The sequence below is a fragment of the Amphiprion ocellaris genome, chromosome 1 (genome assembly GCF_022539595.1).
Source record: "Amphiprion ocellaris isolate individual 3 ecotype Okinawa chromosome 1, ASM2253959v1, whole genome shotgun sequence".
NCBI lineage: Eukaryota > Metazoa > Chordata > Actinopteri > Pomacentridae > Amphiprion > Amphiprion ocellaris.
Window position 1 is genome coordinate 37,208,074 of NC_072766.1, and position 20,106 is coordinate 37,228,179.

Sequence of the window (20,106 nt, forward strand, 5' to 3'; positions counted from 1 at the left end):
CAGAGATGCAAAACATCTGAAAGAATGTGAAAAAACAATTAGAGGCTTGAAACAGCTATAAACTGATGCGAAAAAATACAAAGACCACAAAAAACCCACAAAACATCTAAAAATGGATGCAAAACAAACAAACACTTAAAATGACTAAAAGGACACGTAAAATAACTACAAAGAGAAACAACAAACTACAAAATCATGCAAAATTAGTTAGTTCAATTGTAAAACAAAGTCTGAGATGCTAGATATCTGAGATGAAATGTAAAATGACTACAGAGAGACAGGGAACAGATACAAAGTGATGTAAAGCACAGTGGTGGCAGCATCTTGGTGTGAAGCATGGTGGCAGCATCATGATGTGAAGCACGGTGGTGGCAGCATCATGATGTGAAGCACAGTGGTGGCAGCATCATGACGTGAAGCATGATGGCAGCAGCATCATTATGTGAAGCATGGTGGTGGCAGCATCATGATGTGAAGCACGGTGGCGGCAGCATCATGATGTGAAGCATGGTGGCGGCAGCATCATTATGTGAAGCATGGTGGCGGCAGCATCATGACGTGAAGCACGGTGGTGGCAGCATCATGACGTGAAGCACGGTGGTGGCAGCATCATGACGTGAAGCACGGTGGTGGCAGCATCATGATGTGAAGCACGGTGGTGGCAGCATCATGATGTGAAGCACGGTGGTGGCAGCATCATGATGTGAAGCACGGTGGTGGCAGCATCATGATGTGAAGCACGGTGGTGGCAGCATCATGATGTGAAGCACGGTGGTGGCAGCATCATGATCTGAAGCATGGTGGCAGCAGCATCATGACGTGAAGCACGGTGGTTGCAGCATCATGACGTGAAGCACGGTGGTGGCAGCATCATGATGTGAAGCACGGTGGAGGCAGCATCATGATGTGAAGCACAGTGGTGGCAGCATCATGATGTGAAGCACAGTGGTGGCAGCATCATGATGTGAAGCATGGTGGTGGCAGCATCATGATGTGAAGCATGGTGGTGGCAGCATCATGATGTGAAGCATAGTGGTGGCAGCATCATGATGTGAAGCATCCATAATTAATTCAACAAACGTTAGTCTTCCATCGTTCAGGTCTGATGTTTTCATCCATGTTTCAGCTCTTCAGAGAACTTAATGTGTTCCTTTAGTTTATCCAATAACTCAGTTTCTTTTGCACTTTTTCTTGTTTTCTAAATTATTGTGAACAGAAATGTGCTTCTCTGCAGTACCACACAACAACAGTGATCTGAATGCACTAACTATAAAATAACAACAATCAATCAATGACACCAACACAAGGAACAAAGAAAGTCTGTGAAACTTCCAGCTGCAGAAAGCTCTTTATTGTTGCTCTCCACTTTATGAACTGTACGTGTTACAAAGTTGGAAAGAAAAACAGAGAATCAAAGGAGCGGTGCAGTTAGCATTCATTTTTCTAATATCTCTCTTCATGATTTGAACGTCTACATGGGTTAGCTGTAGCGATGCTCCGATCAGCAGGGTAGAGGAGGCTCCCTCAAAAACAAACCACAAACTTAAACATGAAAAACCCAAAACCTGACATCTTTAGACTAAAGATTGAGACTTATTTTAGGTGACTGAGATGTGCGTCAGGATCCAGCACAGCGAGACAAACTAGCAACAAACCACCTTCCAGAGGCTGAATATCCCGAAGCTAACAGAACAGTCAGTTTTACATCCCTGCTTTACTCAGTCTAGTTCAAATTAAAAATGATTGCTAAATTAGGAAAATAAATTAGAAAGTAAATAAGATGACACTGTAAAAATGCTAATCTTAAAAAAATTCAAAGAAACGGGTACCAATAGTTTACAGTGTTCATATTCAGAATCAGTTGACTTAATATAAACAAACAGCTATAACATAAAAAAATCCAAAATAGAAAGAAGGTGAATCAGTGTCAAATCTAAAAATCTACAGAAACAACGCAAAGCACGCAGTTGTTGAGCTAAACGAAAGGGAGGAGACGTGGAAACCAATCAAGCATCGACTGCGTGATAAAAATTATCCACCTAACAGAAGATCTGGTGGTTCTAGACTGAACTTTATCAGCAATTGACTGGGATTCCTCCATTGGACAGCAAGCTGGCGCTGTCAAACATATATGGGCTGTAATTCCTCAGTCAGACAGCAGGGGGAGCTGCTGAACATTTCTAGTCCGTAGTTCCTCCATCAGACAGCAGTGTGGCGCCATATTTAATGGGTGTAATTCCTTAGACAGCAGGGTGGCAGTGCAGATTTTTGGGATGCAGTTCTTCAGTTAGCCACCAGGGAAGCGCCACATTTATCAGCTGTAATTCTTCAAAAAGACAGCAGGACGGCGCTACACATTTCAGACAAGACAAGAGGTTGGTGCTGCTCATTAGGGGTCGACCGATTATCCTATTCAGCCTGTTTCCAATTATCAGAGTTATGTTTTTAAGACTGATTTGGGATAAAAATAAATTAAAAAGAAGTTACTGTGGCTGTAATGCAGTCGCTTCACTGTCTGTCTTCAGGAATGTCCCACCTAATTGGGTATACGTCCCAAATAATAGCCTCAACACCGACGGATAAATGTTGAAAAGTACAAAACCTTAATTTTTACTGCACATTTACACTGATTCTAAATATCGGTTATCAGTCACCTTGATTACTAACAATATAGATTGTAATCAGCTGTGGTCGACCCCAAATTCACATTTCTGGTCTGTAATTCCTCAGTCGGCCAGCAGGGTGGCGCTGTACATCGCTGGCCTCATCGACTAAAGGCACTGACAATCTTTAATTGGGTTTTTCTTCATATCTTCAATCCAAACCGCAGCCACCACAGCTGAGTAGAGAAGACTAAATGATGGGTCCAAGAAAACTCAAAGACCACCTTGAAAAAGTCAAGACTTCTCTTTAAATCAAGATTTTGCCGCTTAAAAAGTCTGACTACAAAGGTGGTATTTAATAATGGGAATATTTCTAAAAAATATATGTTAAACGTTTTGGGGAATGTACTTATTGGGTTCCTCGCAAAAAGTTCAATGTTAAGATTGATACACTACTACTGCCAGCAGCTGGTTAGCTTACCTTAGCATGAGCATCCAAAACTATGGAAGAAACTACAAAATCCATCCACTAGCAACTCTAAAACTTCTGTAGAACCACAAATTGTCATTGTTGGATTTCAGATTTTGTACAAATCAAACAAACAGATGTTTTGAGCTAGCTTGTACGCTGTTTCCCCTTGTTTAGTGTCTTCATGCTAAACTAAACTAACTAGCAGCTGGTGTTCATTCTACACGAGAGTGGTATTAATCTTCTCACCCAACTGAGTCATTGCCAAAATTGTCATGTTAAGGACAATTTTAAAAAATAAAAAAAATGGGGGTGTTTGTCAGATTGATTGATTGACATGTTTCGACCACAGTGTGACCAGTCGCTCATTCCACCTCAGCTCCACCCAGGCTTTGTCCTCTTGATGATTAAATGTGGATTTTCCGGCTCTTGGAACAGAAAATGATGGCAGTGAGCAGAAAACTAATTATCCAGAGTTCAATTAAACGTGCCGTCAGAAATCGACGGATGGCGTGACAGAAAATACGTCCGTGTTTCTCTAATACAGTTTCACAAGAAGGGAAGTTCAGCTCCGGCTGGTTTTCAAAAAAGCTCAAACAACAGAAAATCTTTTTAAAAAACTCAGCGACGAGCTTTTCAGTCAGTAACCAAAAACTGTCCGAGGGCATGTCTACCTGTCAGCACTAACAGCTTTTGATTGGTTCTGGTATCTTGAGTGAAGTGTTACCATTGGCTGGCTGAGCAGAGGGGGCGGGGCATCAGGAGGCGACGACCTGGACGTAGTTGGCGGGATAAAGGCCGACCTGACCTCCGTTCAGCTGACCTTTACACCAGCCCTGCTCATCCTCCTCACCCAGCTTCAGCAGCTCCTCGCCTAGATGGAAGAGAACCGGAGTCAGGCCAGTTTCACACATTTTAAATTAAATTTAAACTGTATAAACATGTCCGAATTTTCTCCAGCTAAACATAGACAAAACTGAGGCAGATTATAATCTTCCTTTTTGCACGTTACGCCAATTAAAGCAGACTAATTTCCTTTACGATTTATCTTAAGATTTTACTGAAGACCTTTAAGGCTGCAGATTATATTTAAGCCTAAAGTCCTGAAAACGAAGAACCTGCTGGCTGCATCCAAACCAGTACATTTTAAAGTGTTTTCAAATGAAAACAATCTTCCTCCAGTCAAGCATTTTTGCAATTCAATCTCAAATCATCTTCTTCTCCACCATCTCTGATTTGCTTGAAACATTTTTACGATATAATATGGATATTAAAAAATAGCATTTGTGAAATTTTAGGCTGATTTATCAAATATTTTCTGAGATATGTATTTTTCAGTTTGCCCGTTGACTCACTTTTAGCACATTTTTTTGCACGTTGAAATTTTAGTCTATGCTTGAATGACAACATTTAAGAACTATTAAAGGGAAAAGCCTGAAATTTTCAGTTATTTCTCATCATGTCATACTGGACAAGTAGATTAAATAATATCTGATTATGGGAGAATTGAAGTATGAAAAAAATGTAACCTTTTAAATTTAATGCTTTTGCACCTCCTTACTATCTAGAAACAAAAAAACAAAGGAAACTACATGTTGAGATTAGTTTTCTTCAAGAAAAGGGTCACGGGACATATCAGTGAGTAAAAGCAAAGACAAATAAAAATCAGACAGAAAACTTCTGACTGGGTTTTCTCTCAGTTATTATCAGTATTTTCAATTTTAAACTAAAAAGCTTGATTTTCAGGACCTGAATCTCTGGAGAAGTGAGTTTAGCTGTAAATTTAGAAGAATTTATGTGTTTTAAAATGAAAATGTATCGCTGCGTTTGCATCAGGAGCGACCAGCCTGAGACATTAAGCCATCGGTCCTGTTCAGTTAAAGGTGGAAAAGTTAAAGTGTACCAGGTGAAGGCGCCTGCCTCAGCTGATCAGGGAGCTAGACTGGTTAAGACTAAGACGAGCTGAGCCGGACTAAGCTTTTCTAAACTGAGCTCTGACCTGCAGTGGTTCCATCAGGTTCCATTAACTCTGTTGTTCTGAACCACATGAAGCATGACCACCTGCAGAGTCCTGACGCTAAAACCTCAACACTAAAACCTCGACGCTAAAACCTCGACGCTAGAACCCACGCTGAAAGTTCAATGCTGAAACTTCGATGCTGAAACCTCCATGCTAGAACCTCGACACTAAAACCGTGATGCTCGAACCTTGACGCTAGAACCTAAATGGTAAAACCTCGACGCTAAAACCTCAACACTAAAACCTCAATGCTAGAACCCACGCTGACACATCAATGCTGAAACCTTTATGCTAAAACCTCTAAGCCAAAACCGCAATGCTAAAACCTAAATGGTAAAACCTCGACGCTAAAACCTTGACATGAGAACCTTGATGCTAGAAACATGATGCTAAAACCTTGAAGCTAAATCTTCAATGCTAGAACCTCGATGCTAGAACCTTGACGGTAAAACATTGATGCTAAAACCCAACGCTAAAACCTTGATGCTAGAACCTCCATGCTAAAACCTTGCCACTAGAACTTCGACAGCAAAATCTCGCCGTTAAAACCTTGACACTAAAACCCAGATGCTAAAACCCTGACTCGAAAACCTCAACACTAGAACTTCAACGGTAAAACCTTGACACTAGAACCTCGACGCTAAAACCTCAATGCTAAAACCTCGACACTAAAACCTCGACTCTAAAACCTCGATGCTAGAACCCACGCTGAAACTTCAATGCTGAAATCTCAGTGCTGAAACCTTGATGCTAAAACCTCTAAGCCAAAACCGCAATGCTAAAACCTAAATGGTAAAACCTCGACGCTAAAACCTTGACATTAGAACCTTGATGCTAGAAACATGATGCTAAAACCTTGAAGCTAAATCTTCAATGCTAGAACCTCGATGCTAGAACCTTGACGGTAAAACATTGATGCTAAAACCATACGCTAAAACCTTGATGCTAGATCCTCCATTCTAAAACCTTGACGCTAGAACCTCACTGCCAAAATCTTGCCGCTAAAACCTTGACACTAAAACTCAGACGCTAAAACCCTGACTCTAAAACCTCAACACTAGAACTTCAACGGTAAAACCTTGACACTAGAACCTCGACGCTAAAAACTCGATGCTAAAACCTTGATGCAGTTTAAACTGTTTCCAGCAGAACAGAACATTATTATCAAACCAGAACACAAAGCTTTTATGTCTTCATGTCACCAAATAAGTCAATAAATTCTACATTTCTGACAAGTTATTTAAAAAAATGCAAGTTCTTCTCTAATCATATCAACTTTCACTTGTTTTTTAAGCAACCATTGTCTACTTTGAGATAACTGATGTGAAACTGATTAAACCTGCTTTAAAGTCGACCAAATGTTTACAAAATCTTCAGCAAACAACTTAATGAACTTTCTGCCTCAGATTTGTTTTTAGCATTTAGAACACAATGTTTAAATAAAAGCTGGAAAAGTCTTGAAAGTATTCCACTATTTCTGGTCACCCTTGTTACTAGATTTCTTTTTTTTTAAAAAAACATTATTTTATAGTGTATATAGTCTCACAGATGTCTCAGAGTTGTTAACAGCTTCACCAAATAGTGTTTTTTCCCTCAAAATTTCCCACATTTCAGTTCGATGACCAAAGATCAGAAACAAAGTGAACAGATTTATGCATCAGAACCTTTAAATATAAAAATAATCCAAGCATCAGAAGAGCACATACAGAGAAATGTCAGAAAAACTGAAATCTGTGTAATAACGGCATTAATTCATAAAAATGACCCAGATAAAGCCAAATTTCTCATCTTATTCTTTATTTACTTCTTGTTTCTTTTTAATCACATCACTGTCCTTGACTTACCTGCAACATGAGCTCAGATTATTCAGCAATAATCACATAAAGCAGAGGTGATAATGTCGGAACATGCAGTAGATCAGGAGGAGATAAAACAGCAGCATGTTCAGATTATTTCAAGTGAAGCAGGTTAAATATTACATAAAGCTCAGTTTGCTGTTTGCCTGTCAAAAGCAGATTGTTTCATCAAAATAAAAGCATTAAATCTCCGGAGCAGCTGTTAACATTTGAAATTAATTTCCAGCTGTGCTTCTTATGCTTTTATTTCCAGATGGCATCCAGTTGTTTAACATCTGTCACACATCATGAACTGATGTGTTCGTGTTACCGACAACTTATGCATAGAAAACGTTTTCTAATGATCTAATTTGGAGCCACAGAAATATGTCAGGTTTGTATATTTACAAATAACAATAAGAATAATTTTAGAGAATGATAGAAATCTTCTATTTACAGGAAGAAAAGTTAAATTTACTGCGGTTCCACAGGTTGTTTTGCTGTTGTTGAGCCAAACACAGATTGTTTTTTAATCTACTGAAGCTGTAAAGTTCCTTTGAGCTTATTTATTACTTTAACTAAAGCTGAGATGTTTCTGTGACTCACATTGATTTATTTATGCAACATAACGAACTAAAAGGTCTCAGTTCTGACTAACAAGAAAGACGTAAAGTTTTTTTTTGCAACATTTTACACGTCACATTACAGTCTCACTGCATGTAATGATCATGTCTGAAACCAAGTGTTTGACATGAGTGTGTAAATGTGTTAGATGAGGCATCACAGGTAGGAAAGACAACTTGAAAAGAAAAACAATATTTTGGACAGTTTTAGACACTAAAATATTCACTTTTTATTCTTGCTCTTATGTTTCGGTTGTTTTATGTTGAAGAAAACTGTCATTTCGTACAAAAAAATTTACAAATTTGCTGCAAAGTTGATATAAAAGTTTGTGTCAGATTGAATTTCCTCATTTAACTGATAATTAAAGTTATTTAAATTATCTTTTGGCTAATTGCTTTTAAATAAATGAGTTTAATGTGATAAAGCACTATGTAAAATGTATATAATGTCATTTTCAGATGAATCTATAATGTTTGCTCTTGTTTTTCTCACTGTTCAGGTTCACAAAAATGCTTATTGCTTGTATTTATTTATATGAATTCCAATTTATGTGCTGAATATATTTACACACAGTGGGTTATTCAGTATTTCAGAGCAATTTTTGCCTTTGAACTGATCTCAATATCATCCTCTTATTATTAAACTGCTTTCACATGATCTTTAATGATGAATTATGGTTATCATGTGATTCTGTATCTTGAGATAAACAGCATTTTTAACAGGATTATACAACAGTGGGACAGACTTTGAGTCTTAAACTGGGATATTACGCTCTTACTATGAGTAAAATGTCTTGTGATAGTTTATTTATTTATATATTTATTAACTAAACTGTTATCGATTCACTGCAGGTGTAATTTTAAAGGACAGATTCATGTCTCTAAAACATGAAATTAGTTTGTAAATGTCTAGAAATGTGTGTATTTAGTAACAAGAGGCTAATATTTATTATTAAAGCTCCACTTCAGTGCATTTCATTAATTTATGGAGCAAAACTAATTTCTCATTTGTAATTGGTGAGAAAGAGACAAATGTTGTTTAACTCCACTGAGTTTAATACAACTGAATTCACCATGCAGCTGTGCTTATTTACACATTTTACTGTTGCAGATAAAGTCATTATTTTACTATAAATACATTTTCTGACCGAAATACAAGTTTATGATCAGCTACATTCACATTTAAATGATTTTCAATTAGAGTCAAAAAGCATCCAATCAAGCTGCAGACATAATACACAAAAAATGTCAGAAAAAATACATTTTACTGCAAATTAAAAGGTGCTCTGCTCCTGAAATTATAAAACTGAACCAGCTCCAACTGATTTGAAACAGAAAACAGCCGGATGTTTGAAATATAAGAAGTTAAGCTGTGATCTTGAGATGATAAAACCTAAAACATTAAAGCTCTCTGCACATAAACTGTCATTGTGTTGACGTGTTGTTTTAGATTGTTCTTGATGGCTTCAGTGCAGCTGAAAATGTCATTTTTTTGCACATTTTGTGACATAAAAGTGATGGATTAAACCACAAACCCCCCCCGTGATGCCTCTATGCTCTACAGAAGCATTAGTAAAGTGTTAATACCTGCTTTAAAGCTCAGCTCATCGGCCTCCTGTCCTGTGTAATCGTACAGCGCTCGGACTCGAACCCCTTCTACCTGCTGCTCCTCCTCGTCCTCGGCCTCCCCCACGCCGTTCACAGCCAGAGCCTTCTTAGGACTCTCGTCGTCCGACCAGTCCGAGGAATAATCTTTCACCCTGCCAGGAAAGAGAGGAAGGAGGTGAACGTCTGACGGAGACAAACACAGTCCAAACGATCAACCAAATACTGGGGATGCAACCTGTTGCTGCTTTTCCAGAAGCAGAAAATCCCATCAACATTCCATCAGACTAAATGTTCTCCAAAAACCTGCCAGTGGGCTGGAAATGAATCGTATCTTTAAAAAAAGGAAAAAAAAATCACCAAGAAAGAGAAAGAATCCTAAGGTTTTCAACTTTCTGATGGTCCTTGAACTACTCATCTGTGAAACGCTGTTCCGTCTAATCGAAGCGTAAAATCATATTTCATTCTTATCATTCTATAAATTAGTCCAAAATAAATCAATTGCAGTACCTAGATTTTGGAAAAAACTAAAAAATTCTGGGCTCCTCGCCACAACCGTGAAGCCATTAGTGACTCAGCTGCAACCAGCACTCACATGACAAAAATTCTGAAACTTTTAGGCTGAACTGCAGGTTGTGTAAAAATATCTATGGTATGTAGAGCCATTTTTTCTCCCCAGTATTGATTACACTGGGACAAAACCGGAAAAACACTGTTGTACATATTGATTCGAAGTGATTTAATGCAAGAAATTCATATTTTTTCTGTGACTTAAGCCACTGAAACCTGCTGGTGCTTTTTCAAAGGCATGTCGTCTTGAAGGAAATCCTTATTATTACTTTTTGAAATTGCAAAAATCAACAAAATGACACCAGAAGCTCTAAACATGAAATAGAACTCTGACATGCCTTTCAGTCAGGAAACCTAGCCTAAATTTGAGATATTTCATTATATTATATATTTCATGTCTCATTAAAGATTTGTGAAAACAAAACCATTTGTTCCAACCAAAATCAGGAAAAAACTAAAATTCTTTGCTTCTTGGCAGAAACAAGAAGCCTGTAGTGACTCAGCAGCGACCAGGTCATGTGACAAAAATTCAGGAACTTTTAGGCAGAACTGCAGATAAATGCAAATATGAAAACAAAAACAGTCAAAATAAAGTATCTGTAGTATGTAGAGACATTATTCAGTCTTGGTAACACCTGCAGGTACTTGGAATAATGCTGTACATGTTGATTCCAGGTTTTTAATAATAAAGAAATGTAATTTTTTCCATTTTTTGTAATCAGTGACATTATAACTAGATTTTACCACACAGCAGTTATTTTTCTGTTCTCTCTCCTTCTAGTGATGGTTGTGCTGTTTCTATTGAGGTGTTTGACTTTATATTGTAGTGAAAAATGAGCCCACAGTCAGCAAAAATGGGCCAAAAACACGCAGAAACTGCTCTGGGTTGAACATTCCCAGGATGGTTTCTCAGCTCCTCTCCGGGTTACTGAGCATCACGTGTTCTCCAGCCGAGGTGTCGTAAATAAATTCTGCAGCTGCGTCTCCTGGAGACCAAAGCTGCCGTCATCACGACATCCAGCCGAGAACAGACAGCGTGAGAATGTCAGAGCTTCAGGCCAAAGACACAATCACAGATAGAAAACCTGAAATCAGCCCCGTCTTCCACCAGAGTCGCGTTTTCATGTTTTCATAACTTCTGAGGACTGACTCACATTCATTTCCTGTAGGCTAACTCCAAGTCTTTCCCCGTAAATTGAATATTTCACATTACTAGGACTTGATTTCTATCCTGAAAACAGAGGCAGATCTCCACAACGTGACTCTGTAAACAGATTTATATCCTCATGAAATGTGTAAGACTTGTATACACACACATAAACAGACACACACACTGCTTTCTAGCTACTAATTACAGCGTGTTGTGTGCAGGATGTTAACTCCTCAGGGTGACTACAAGCTAACAACACAAGTAAACTACATGCTGCTGCTATTTCTGTCACACACACACACACACACAGCCACACACGTGAACACACACGTACAGATGCACACACACACATGTAATTGTAGTGTCATGTTTAGTCTGGACAGCCTACAGGTACGAGCTGCTTTAAAACTTTACAAAAACAACAAACACACCGCCGCTCCTCCTAAGTAAGCGGTGCATGTGTTTGTTGTGTATCTGTGTTTGTGTGTTTGTGCAGAGGAAGGAGGAGCTCTTTATCCTCAAGTGGAAAAACTCTAGAAATCTTCTGCAGACTCACTTGGACCACATTCAAGCTTCTGCATCCAGACAAAACCCAGATGAGATTTAGCACACAAGTTAGACCTCCAGATGTTTGGTAGATGTTTGTTAGATGCCAAAAAACCCACAAGAAGAATAACTCCTGCAGTTATAGAAATATACATGTAAAAAGGACCAATATTATTAACTTTGTACATGCTCTCCTTAGGCAATATTATAAGGAAGCATTACATTAATTTCCATTGTTATGCAGATGACACCCTGCTATATTCATCTATGAAGTCAAATGAAACCAATCAGTTATTTAAACTCCAGACATGTCTGAAGCACATAAAGGCCTGGATGATCGTTAACTTTCTTCATCTAAATTCAGACAAAACTGAGGATTTTGTATTTGTCCCTAAACACCTCAGGAACACACTATCTAACCAGATAGTTACTCTGGATGGCATCGCCTCAGCCTCCAGCTCTACTGTAAAAAAACCTTGGAGTTATTTTTGATCAGGATATGTTGTTCGACTTACATATAAAACAAGTGTATAGGACAGCTTTCTGTCATCAACGTAATATTGTAAAAATCATCTTGTCTCAGAGTGAAGCTGAGAAACTAGTCTATGTATTTATAACTTCTAGGCTGGACTAATGTAATTCCTTATTATCAGGATGTCCTAATGATTCTCTGAAAAACCTCCAGCTGATACAAAATGCTGCAGCCAGAGTTCTGACATCCATCCATCCATCCATCCATCCATCCATCCATATCTTTCCATTGTCTCTTTCATCTATCGATCCGTTGTATCATCTATCTATCATCCATCCATCCATCATCCTCCATCCATCCATCATCCATCCATTTATCCATCCATCTATTTATCCATCCTTCCATCTGCTGTATCCATCCATCCATCCATTATCCATCCATCTATCCATCTATTCATCCATCCATCCATCCATCCATCCATTTATCCATCTATTCATCCATCCATCCGTTGTATCCATCCATCCATCCATCCATCCATCCATCCATCCATCCATCCATCCATCCAATCTGTTCCTCTTGACTGCAGTAGGTTGAGACCTGATTGCCTGTTTTGCGCAGGAAAAGACTCGCACGACGCATCAAACACCCCTTTAATGTAAAATCTGAAGCAAATATTCTGACTTAACAAAGAAAGCTGATAACCACCATCATGATCCTCACTATCTGACTGCAGTTTTAGGTATTGTTGAGCAGGCTAACACAAGGGAAACCTGGCTAAATCAAACTTGCTTCATAGTATAACCCCCTCTGTAGGTGTCCTCCTACCTGTTGGTGTCCACGGTGATGGGACTCGGCGGGGCGTCGCCTCCACCTGAGGAGACGATGTTGGTCAGAGTCACCACATTGTCTTCAGAGTGTCCAGATCGTTCCTTCCTGCTGATGGAGCGACTCGCCTCCGGAGACCACTCCTGGAACACAAACACACCAACATAGAGTCACTTCCATCATTACAGACTGACCCAAAGGAAGTTTTCACATGTTTATTTCATGAGGCAGGTGACAGGAGAGGGACCAACAAATCCAAAAGTTTGAACCTGCTATTTACTTGACGAAGGTTTAGTATCAAACGGTTGCACTACTAAACGTACCTTGGCCAATAGATCATTACAATCTACAACAGCAAAGATTTATAACATTTTATGGATCGATTTTCCAACATGTCGAAGTATAATACACTGACTTCTATCATTTCCTGAAGACTACAACTGTGTTTCAAATAGCATACTAAATCTTTATACCTGAAGTTCATATGTTGACGATGAATATTCTGGACTTTTAAAATACCCTGTGCAATATTATCGTTCAGACATACACTACCGTTCAAAAGTTTGGGGTCACCCAGACAATTTCATGTTTTCCATGAAAACTCACACTTTTATTCATGTGCTAACATAACTGCACAAGGGTTTTCTAATCATCAATGAGCCTTTCAACACCATTAGCTAACACAATGTAGCATTAGAACACAGGAGTGATGGTTGCTGGAAATGTTCCTCTGTACTCCTATGGAGATATTCCATTAAAAATCAGCTGTTTCCAGCTAGAATAGTCATTTACCACATTAATAATGTCTAGATTGGATTTCTGGATCTTCATTGAAAAAAAGCCCATTCTTTCAAAAATAAGGACATTTCTAAGAGACTCCAAACTTTTGAATGGTAGTGTATACTAGCACATATACTACACAGGTATTTTTCTACTGACAAAGTCTGTGCAATATAGATAATCTGTGCAATATCAACATTTATGTCAATATTTCCATTCATGAAAGAATCTGTGCAATAATGTCATTTCTTTAATTAGTACTGATGTATATCTTGGTTTATTTTGGTTACTTTGATCTACACTTCCTAAATGTTTGCACCATCTTTGCTGCTGGTACAATGCAAATTTCCCCACTGTGGGATTAATAAAGGCTTGTCTTATCTTTTACAATTCTACAGTTTCATTTAGCAGATGTTTTAATCCAAAGCGACGTACATCTGAGAGTATTTACAACTCACAATATTTACCTTTAACTTAGGCCGTCGCAGTCAGTAATGTGAAATAAACTGCCATCCGTCTGTACGATGTCTGCAGCTAAAGTTATTTATACTTGCACAGGACACTGTGATATACAGTCGTGAAAAAATGTTTACGTACACTTTTAAAGCCCATGTGTATCACAGCAGCCTTTAGTTTCCAATGACTCCTATAACTAAACTATACATACTCTACCATTTGTTCACAACAGTATGTGATGCAACTGTGCAGAATGTGAGAATAAACATGCTGCCTTAAATACTACAAAACCAGATCAGATGTAGTAGAACATTCTGGCATTTTAGGTATTTTTTAAAGCACACCTTAAACCAAACCTAACACCACCTTACTGTAAGTTAAATCTGAGCAACAGACACTCTTTTTCCTAAATTATAAATCATTTTCAGGTCACACCCAGACAAGACACAAACACTCATAATATAATAACAGGGTTCAGGTGTCTGCAGATACACTTCTTAGTATTTACAGTTTATATCTGCAGCTCATGTCCTCACAGGTGTAGAAAGAAACGCTGAATAATCACAGCTCCTCCTCGCTCTTTAGGAGTCAGATTTTGTAGCAGGATTGTTATGAATGAACGTAGCGGACAGAAAGAAGTCCTCACAAGTAGTAAAATGCAAGCGTGTGTGTGTGTGTGTGTGTGTGTGTGTGTGTGTGTGTGTGTGTGTGTGTGTGTGTGGACAAAGCCTCTCTGTTTGCGTGTCTGTGGGAATGTCAGGAGATTCCTCAGAGGACAGAGGAGACGGATTCTTTCCGCCAGAGTCTCTAAAAGTCAGAAGAACTGAGGAAGCTGCAGTAAATAAATGTTTATCCTCAACGTTTACTACACTAAAGAATTGTTATGTTACTTCTTCACGGCAAAAAAAAAATCCTCAAATATGAAGAAAATCTCATGCATTTGTGCAGTTTTATACTCTTAAGCCAACAACAAAAAACAGCAGAATCGTCCTTTAAGTTGTTAACATTACTGCAGTTCAGCTGCACTTTAAAGCCTCAATTTAGCTTTCAGTGTAAAAATTAAAGTATTCAAATCCTTTACTTGTAGTTAAAATACTGAAGCAAAAGTCCAGGTTTAGTCTCTGACTGGGGCTGCACAGTGGTGTAGTGGTTAGCACTTTCGCCTTGCAGCAAGAAGGTCCCTGGTTCGCGTCCCGGCTTTCCCGGGATCTTTCTGCATGGAGTTTGCATGTTCTCCCTGTGCATGCGTGGGTTTTCTCCGGGTACTCCGGCTTCCTCCCACAGTCCAAAAATATGCTGAGGTTAATTGATCACTCTAACTTGCCCGTAGGTGTGAATGTGAGAGTGATTGTTTGTCTCTGTATGTAGCCCTGTGACAGACTGGTGACCTGTCTAGGGTGTCCCCTGCCTTCACCTGAGTCAGCTGGGATAGACTCCAGCCCCCCCCGCGACCCTAGTGAGGAGTAAGCGGTGTATAGATAATGGATGGATGGATGGATAGTCTCTGACTGACATATTATTGTATATATGGCATAACTAGTAGATTAATAGTGAGTCATCAGTGTGTCGGCAGCTTCTTACTGTTCTTTAAACTGTTTTATATTCAGCTTTATATTCAGAGACAGAAGAGAAATCTTGATTAATGTGACCAAAAAGAAGAAAAAACAAACTTCTGAAAAACAAATCTGTTTTCAGTTTGTCTCTAATCTTTGTTTTTGCTGAGAGATTAAATCATTTGATTGAAATTAAACCACACGGGAACTTTAGAGGGAAAAATCACTGCTTGGAAGAGCTGTTAACACAATATCTGTAAATTAATTATATTTCAGCTGGTTTAAAAGACAATAATAGAGTGAAAAAACAGAGTTCTGAAACACAAATCTGTCTTCAGTTTGCCTCTAATCTTTAATTTGTGCTGAGATATTGAATGATATGATTAAAATTAAACTATGAGAGAAGTTTAGAGGGAAAAATCCACATTTGTTGGAGCTGTTAACAACTCAGGCATCTGAAAAGTGACTAAACAGTGTAAAAAATAAATGCAGTGGATTTAAAGTTTAAATATGTGCAGTACTTAAATACTTTCCACCACCGTTTGTGAAACACTAAACTCTATATTTTTCAAACATTAAAACTCCTCCTGTAGGTTCTCGTAAGTGGAAACTGCTGCATAAATATAAAAAAAAATGAAAATACAGTAGAACAGCTGCAATAATATAAAGTGCGTTTTTACAGAAGATATTTGGTGCATTATAGCGTTTTATATCTTTCTTCTTTAAATGTTTACAGTTTCTAAACGCTGGCAGTTCAGTTTTGTATCCAACTAGGTGTGATTTCATGAGAAACTCTGAACTCCTTCAGAAACATGTTTCACAAATCAGCTTAGAATTCCTGAAAGCAGAGATTAAAGTAACTGAGCATCTTTCTTTGCAATAACACAGTTTACTAGAACACACAGATCAGTGTTCATGTGTGTTTTTAACAGAGCAGCCTGAAGAATTACAGCTTAAAACATCACAGGAAAACTGAGCTGAAACACACTTTATTATTCTATACTTACAGTCTACAAACACATGATGTTATTAAAAAACCTCAGAGAAAGACTCTAATTAGCAAAGATTTAACACGATTTATGGATTTCATTGTAATATATCTCAACTTGTAAATATAAACTTGCATGTTAATTGAACATTTGTATTAATTTTACATTGCAGCTGACATTTAAAACTTATTAAATTATTATAAATAAATATTTTCATCTATTAATTATAGGTATTTGCATGGGAGAAGCATCTTCACAAGCCATTTTCTATGATTTTTTGAATATGTACTTTTTCTAATTCCTACAGTCGATTCTATTATGTGCAAATAAATTTCATAAAGTATAAATAAACTAAACCTGAAACGCCACTGACTTGACTAATGGTTGGCTCAAATAAAAACAGGTTGTATATTTCTTTATTTTAACTTTTTATATTAAGAAACAAAGCAGGTTTGTACCATTGAGAATTTCAGTAACAACACCTCCTCTCAGGTTACATGATCAAAATATTAAAAAATGCAGTTTAAATGAAGAATGTGGTAATTAATCATTCAACAAGGATAATTTTTAATCATAATATATGTATATTAAAGCTCTGGCTACACCTATATACATATTACATATTGCTTTATTTATTTTATATAATCAAAATCTTATTGGAGAGTTTTTAAATTATATAAAAATATAAATATTTCAATACAAAATTTTGATTCTAAGTATTTAAAGTAGTTTCAGTCATCATTTTCCAGCATTTCCTGAGTGATACTTTGTTTTGCGTTTAGAAAAATGGCGAGTAAAAAGCCCCAGCGACTGTTTTAGTGGATAAATAGCAGGAATGTTGTTTGGTAATATTTCAGATTTGAGGAAAATGACCACAAAAATTCAAAGAACACAACTAAACCAATATCTAGGGACTGTTACAGAGCAGCAGAGTGAAGAAAAGCTGCTCTACTCTGGTTTTTACTTTACTTTTACATGTAAATTGCACCTTTAGTCACATTTTCACCTCGTTATGTTATGTTTTCAGTATGAAACAAAAATTTTATGCCCTGAATGTTGTGGCATTTTTGTCCTAGTTGTATCTAATGTCAACATTTTGAAGTTAAAGTTATAAATTCCAGTCTTCTGACAACATGAGAGCAGCCAGAGAGGTGGTAATATTTAGTCTGCTGTCGCTGATACGAAGAGAATCTCTGGTTTTCACACCACATAATTAAAGCTAAAATAACAGCTGAATATTTGCTTCAGTCGAGATTTTTAAACCGTGAAGAATCGCTGGTTGTCGCATATCAGAATCTGCATTTTAGTGCACATAAAATCTGAGGTTTTGGGCTTTTTTCTGCACCTGATTAATTTTAAATCTTTATTGTAAATCACAGTTTTGTCTGCAAACCAACTTGCGTCCTCTACCTGCACTATAAATCAGAAAAATCTTCTTAAACAAAACCTAAAACAGAAATAAAAATGAAAGAAGTGAGGTGGATCCTTTTTCCAGGACAGACAGACAAGCAGCAGATGTTGCGTACGGAAAAGAAAAATCGCAGCTTCAGAGTTTAAACAATCATCTCTCAGACTAAACCATCTTCAGCTGCTACAACTCAACAGGTCAAAACTGTCTCTGCTGAAGCTCCTCAGTTTAAACTGTAAATTTAACATCTATTTGAGGTCCAGTTTCTGCATTTTCATGATTCCAGATTCAAGAGTTTTGATGTGCTCTTGAAGTAAACATTCCTTTACCGAGTAGTAAAGGAAGTTCTACATCTCAGAGTATCACCTGTCAACTCTTTTGTCTGGTCTGGAGGTTTGTCGGTCAGTGTGCAGCTGCAGAAACATGACGTGGAGGACGGGGATCTTTTCACGGACAGAAAACAATGATTCCTGGCTGGTCTGAGGGTGTGGAGCAGCAACACAACATCTAACACCAGATACAGCATCACATCCTGAGAGCAGGAAACTGGTTCTAAAGAGCTCATGTTCTGCTTTAGAAGGTTCTCCATGTTCCTTCAGTGTGAAGGACGGACATCTACAGAATGAGCAACTTTAGCTAATATAGAGCAATTCTAACTAATATAGAGCAACTTTAATTAATAGAGAGCCATTTTAACACATTTTTATGCAATTTTAACTAAGATAGAGCTACTTCAACTCATTTTGGGAAAATTTAAATAATATAGAGCAATTTTAACTAATAATATCAACTTTAAATAATACAGAACAACCTTAACTAATACAGAGCAACTTTAACTAATATAGAGCAACTTTATCTAATAATATCAATTTTAACTCATTTAGAGCAATTTTAATTAATAGAGAGCCATTTTAACAAATTTTTATGTAATTTTAACTAAGATAGAGCTACTTCAACTCATTTTGGGCAAATTTAAATAATATAGAGCAACTTTAACTAATAATAACTGTAACTAATGCAGAGCAACTTTAATTACTATAGAGCAACTTTATCTAGTAATATCAATTTTAACTAATTTAGAGCAACTTTAACTCATTTTTGAGCAACTTTAACTAATATAGAGTAATTTTAATAGAGAGCAACTTTAATAATATCATCTTTAATATATATGGAGCAACTTTAAGTCATATTTATGCAACTTTTATTAACATAGAGCAATGTTAACTCATTTGGAGCAACTTTGACTATTATAGAGCAACTTTAACTAATATAGAGCAACAGTTTTTGTGTTACTGTGTGTTGTTTTGTGTGTCTGAGAGTGTGTCTGTGTGTGTTTTTGTGTTACTGTGTGTGTTTTTGTGTGTCTGAGAGTGTGTCTGTGTGTGTTTTTGTGTTACTGTGTGTGTTTTTGTGTGTCTGAGAGTGTGTCTGTGTGTGTTTTTGTGCGTCTGTGTGTGTGTTTTTTTGTGTTTTTCTGTGTTGTACATTCCTGACCCCACTCGCTGCTCTCGGTCACAAAACAAGTCTTTCACTGGAAACCTGTTTAGTATTCGGCTCTGAAACACACACCGAGTCCATTTTCCGTCCCTTCTGAGGACTCTGCAGCGACTTACACTCATCTCCTGCAGATTTACAGACTCATAAATACCGGTTTCCCAAACCTCAAACCAAACCTTCACACTAAACTTTAATGATCAACATTATGAGGAGTTTATCTTTGTTTCCAGAAGGAAGTCGAATCCCCTCAAAGTGGCAGCAAACTGATTAACGTCCCCACAACATGAGGAATCACACTGACACGCCCCGATTCATCAAGACGTTCCAAGAAACACAATGAATGAATGCAGCGGTGTGAAGTGAGATGCAGCGAACAGAGTGTGTTTTGTGTTTTCTCACCTCGAACTGGGGCCAGTTCATGCTCATGCCCGGTCCGTGGGTGTTCCTCCACCATCGCAGGTCCTCGGTGTCGTTGGCGGCTCGGATGGTTTGACCCAAATCTCTGTGCAGATCTGAGAAGCTGGAGGACAAACACACCGTCGGTCATCACATCTGCAACCTCATCTGATTTAGTGTCCATGCAGTTAATGAAAAATAATCAGAATTCTGGCTTTTGATGGTTAAATGAAGATGCTAGATTGAGATATTGAGAAAACAGTCAGTAAATAAAGTCACTTGATTGCATCTTGGGTAAATTTTACATTA

The 20,106-nt window shown here is 37.7% G+C and overlaps 1 protein-coding gene across 3 annotated transcripts in view; it reads right to left on the minus strand.

Moving 5' to 3' along the window:
* Positions 1–1,336: 1,336 nt before the first annotated feature.
* The window catches only part of pacsin3 (protein kinase C and casein kinase substrate in neurons 3), a 58,710-nt gene continuing 39,940 nt past the window's right edge, over positions 1,337–20,106 (minus strand). For 2 of the 3 annotated variants that reach the window (XM_023290416.3, XM_023290415.3), the window contains 4 exons: positions 19,801–19,921; positions 12,719–12,861; positions 9,138–9,310; positions 1,337–3,946 (listed from right to left, as the gene is read on the minus strand). In XM_023290416.3, the coding sequence (XP_023146184.2) occupies positions 3,831–3,946; positions 9,138–9,310; positions 12,719–12,861; positions 19,801–19,921 (553 nt within the window). In that variant the 3' untranslated portion in view covers positions 1,337–3,830. The remainder of the gene's footprint in view (positions 3,947–9,137; positions 9,311–12,718; positions 12,862–19,800; positions 19,922–20,106) is intronic. The other variant, XM_035957325.2, reaches the window with a different exon arrangement.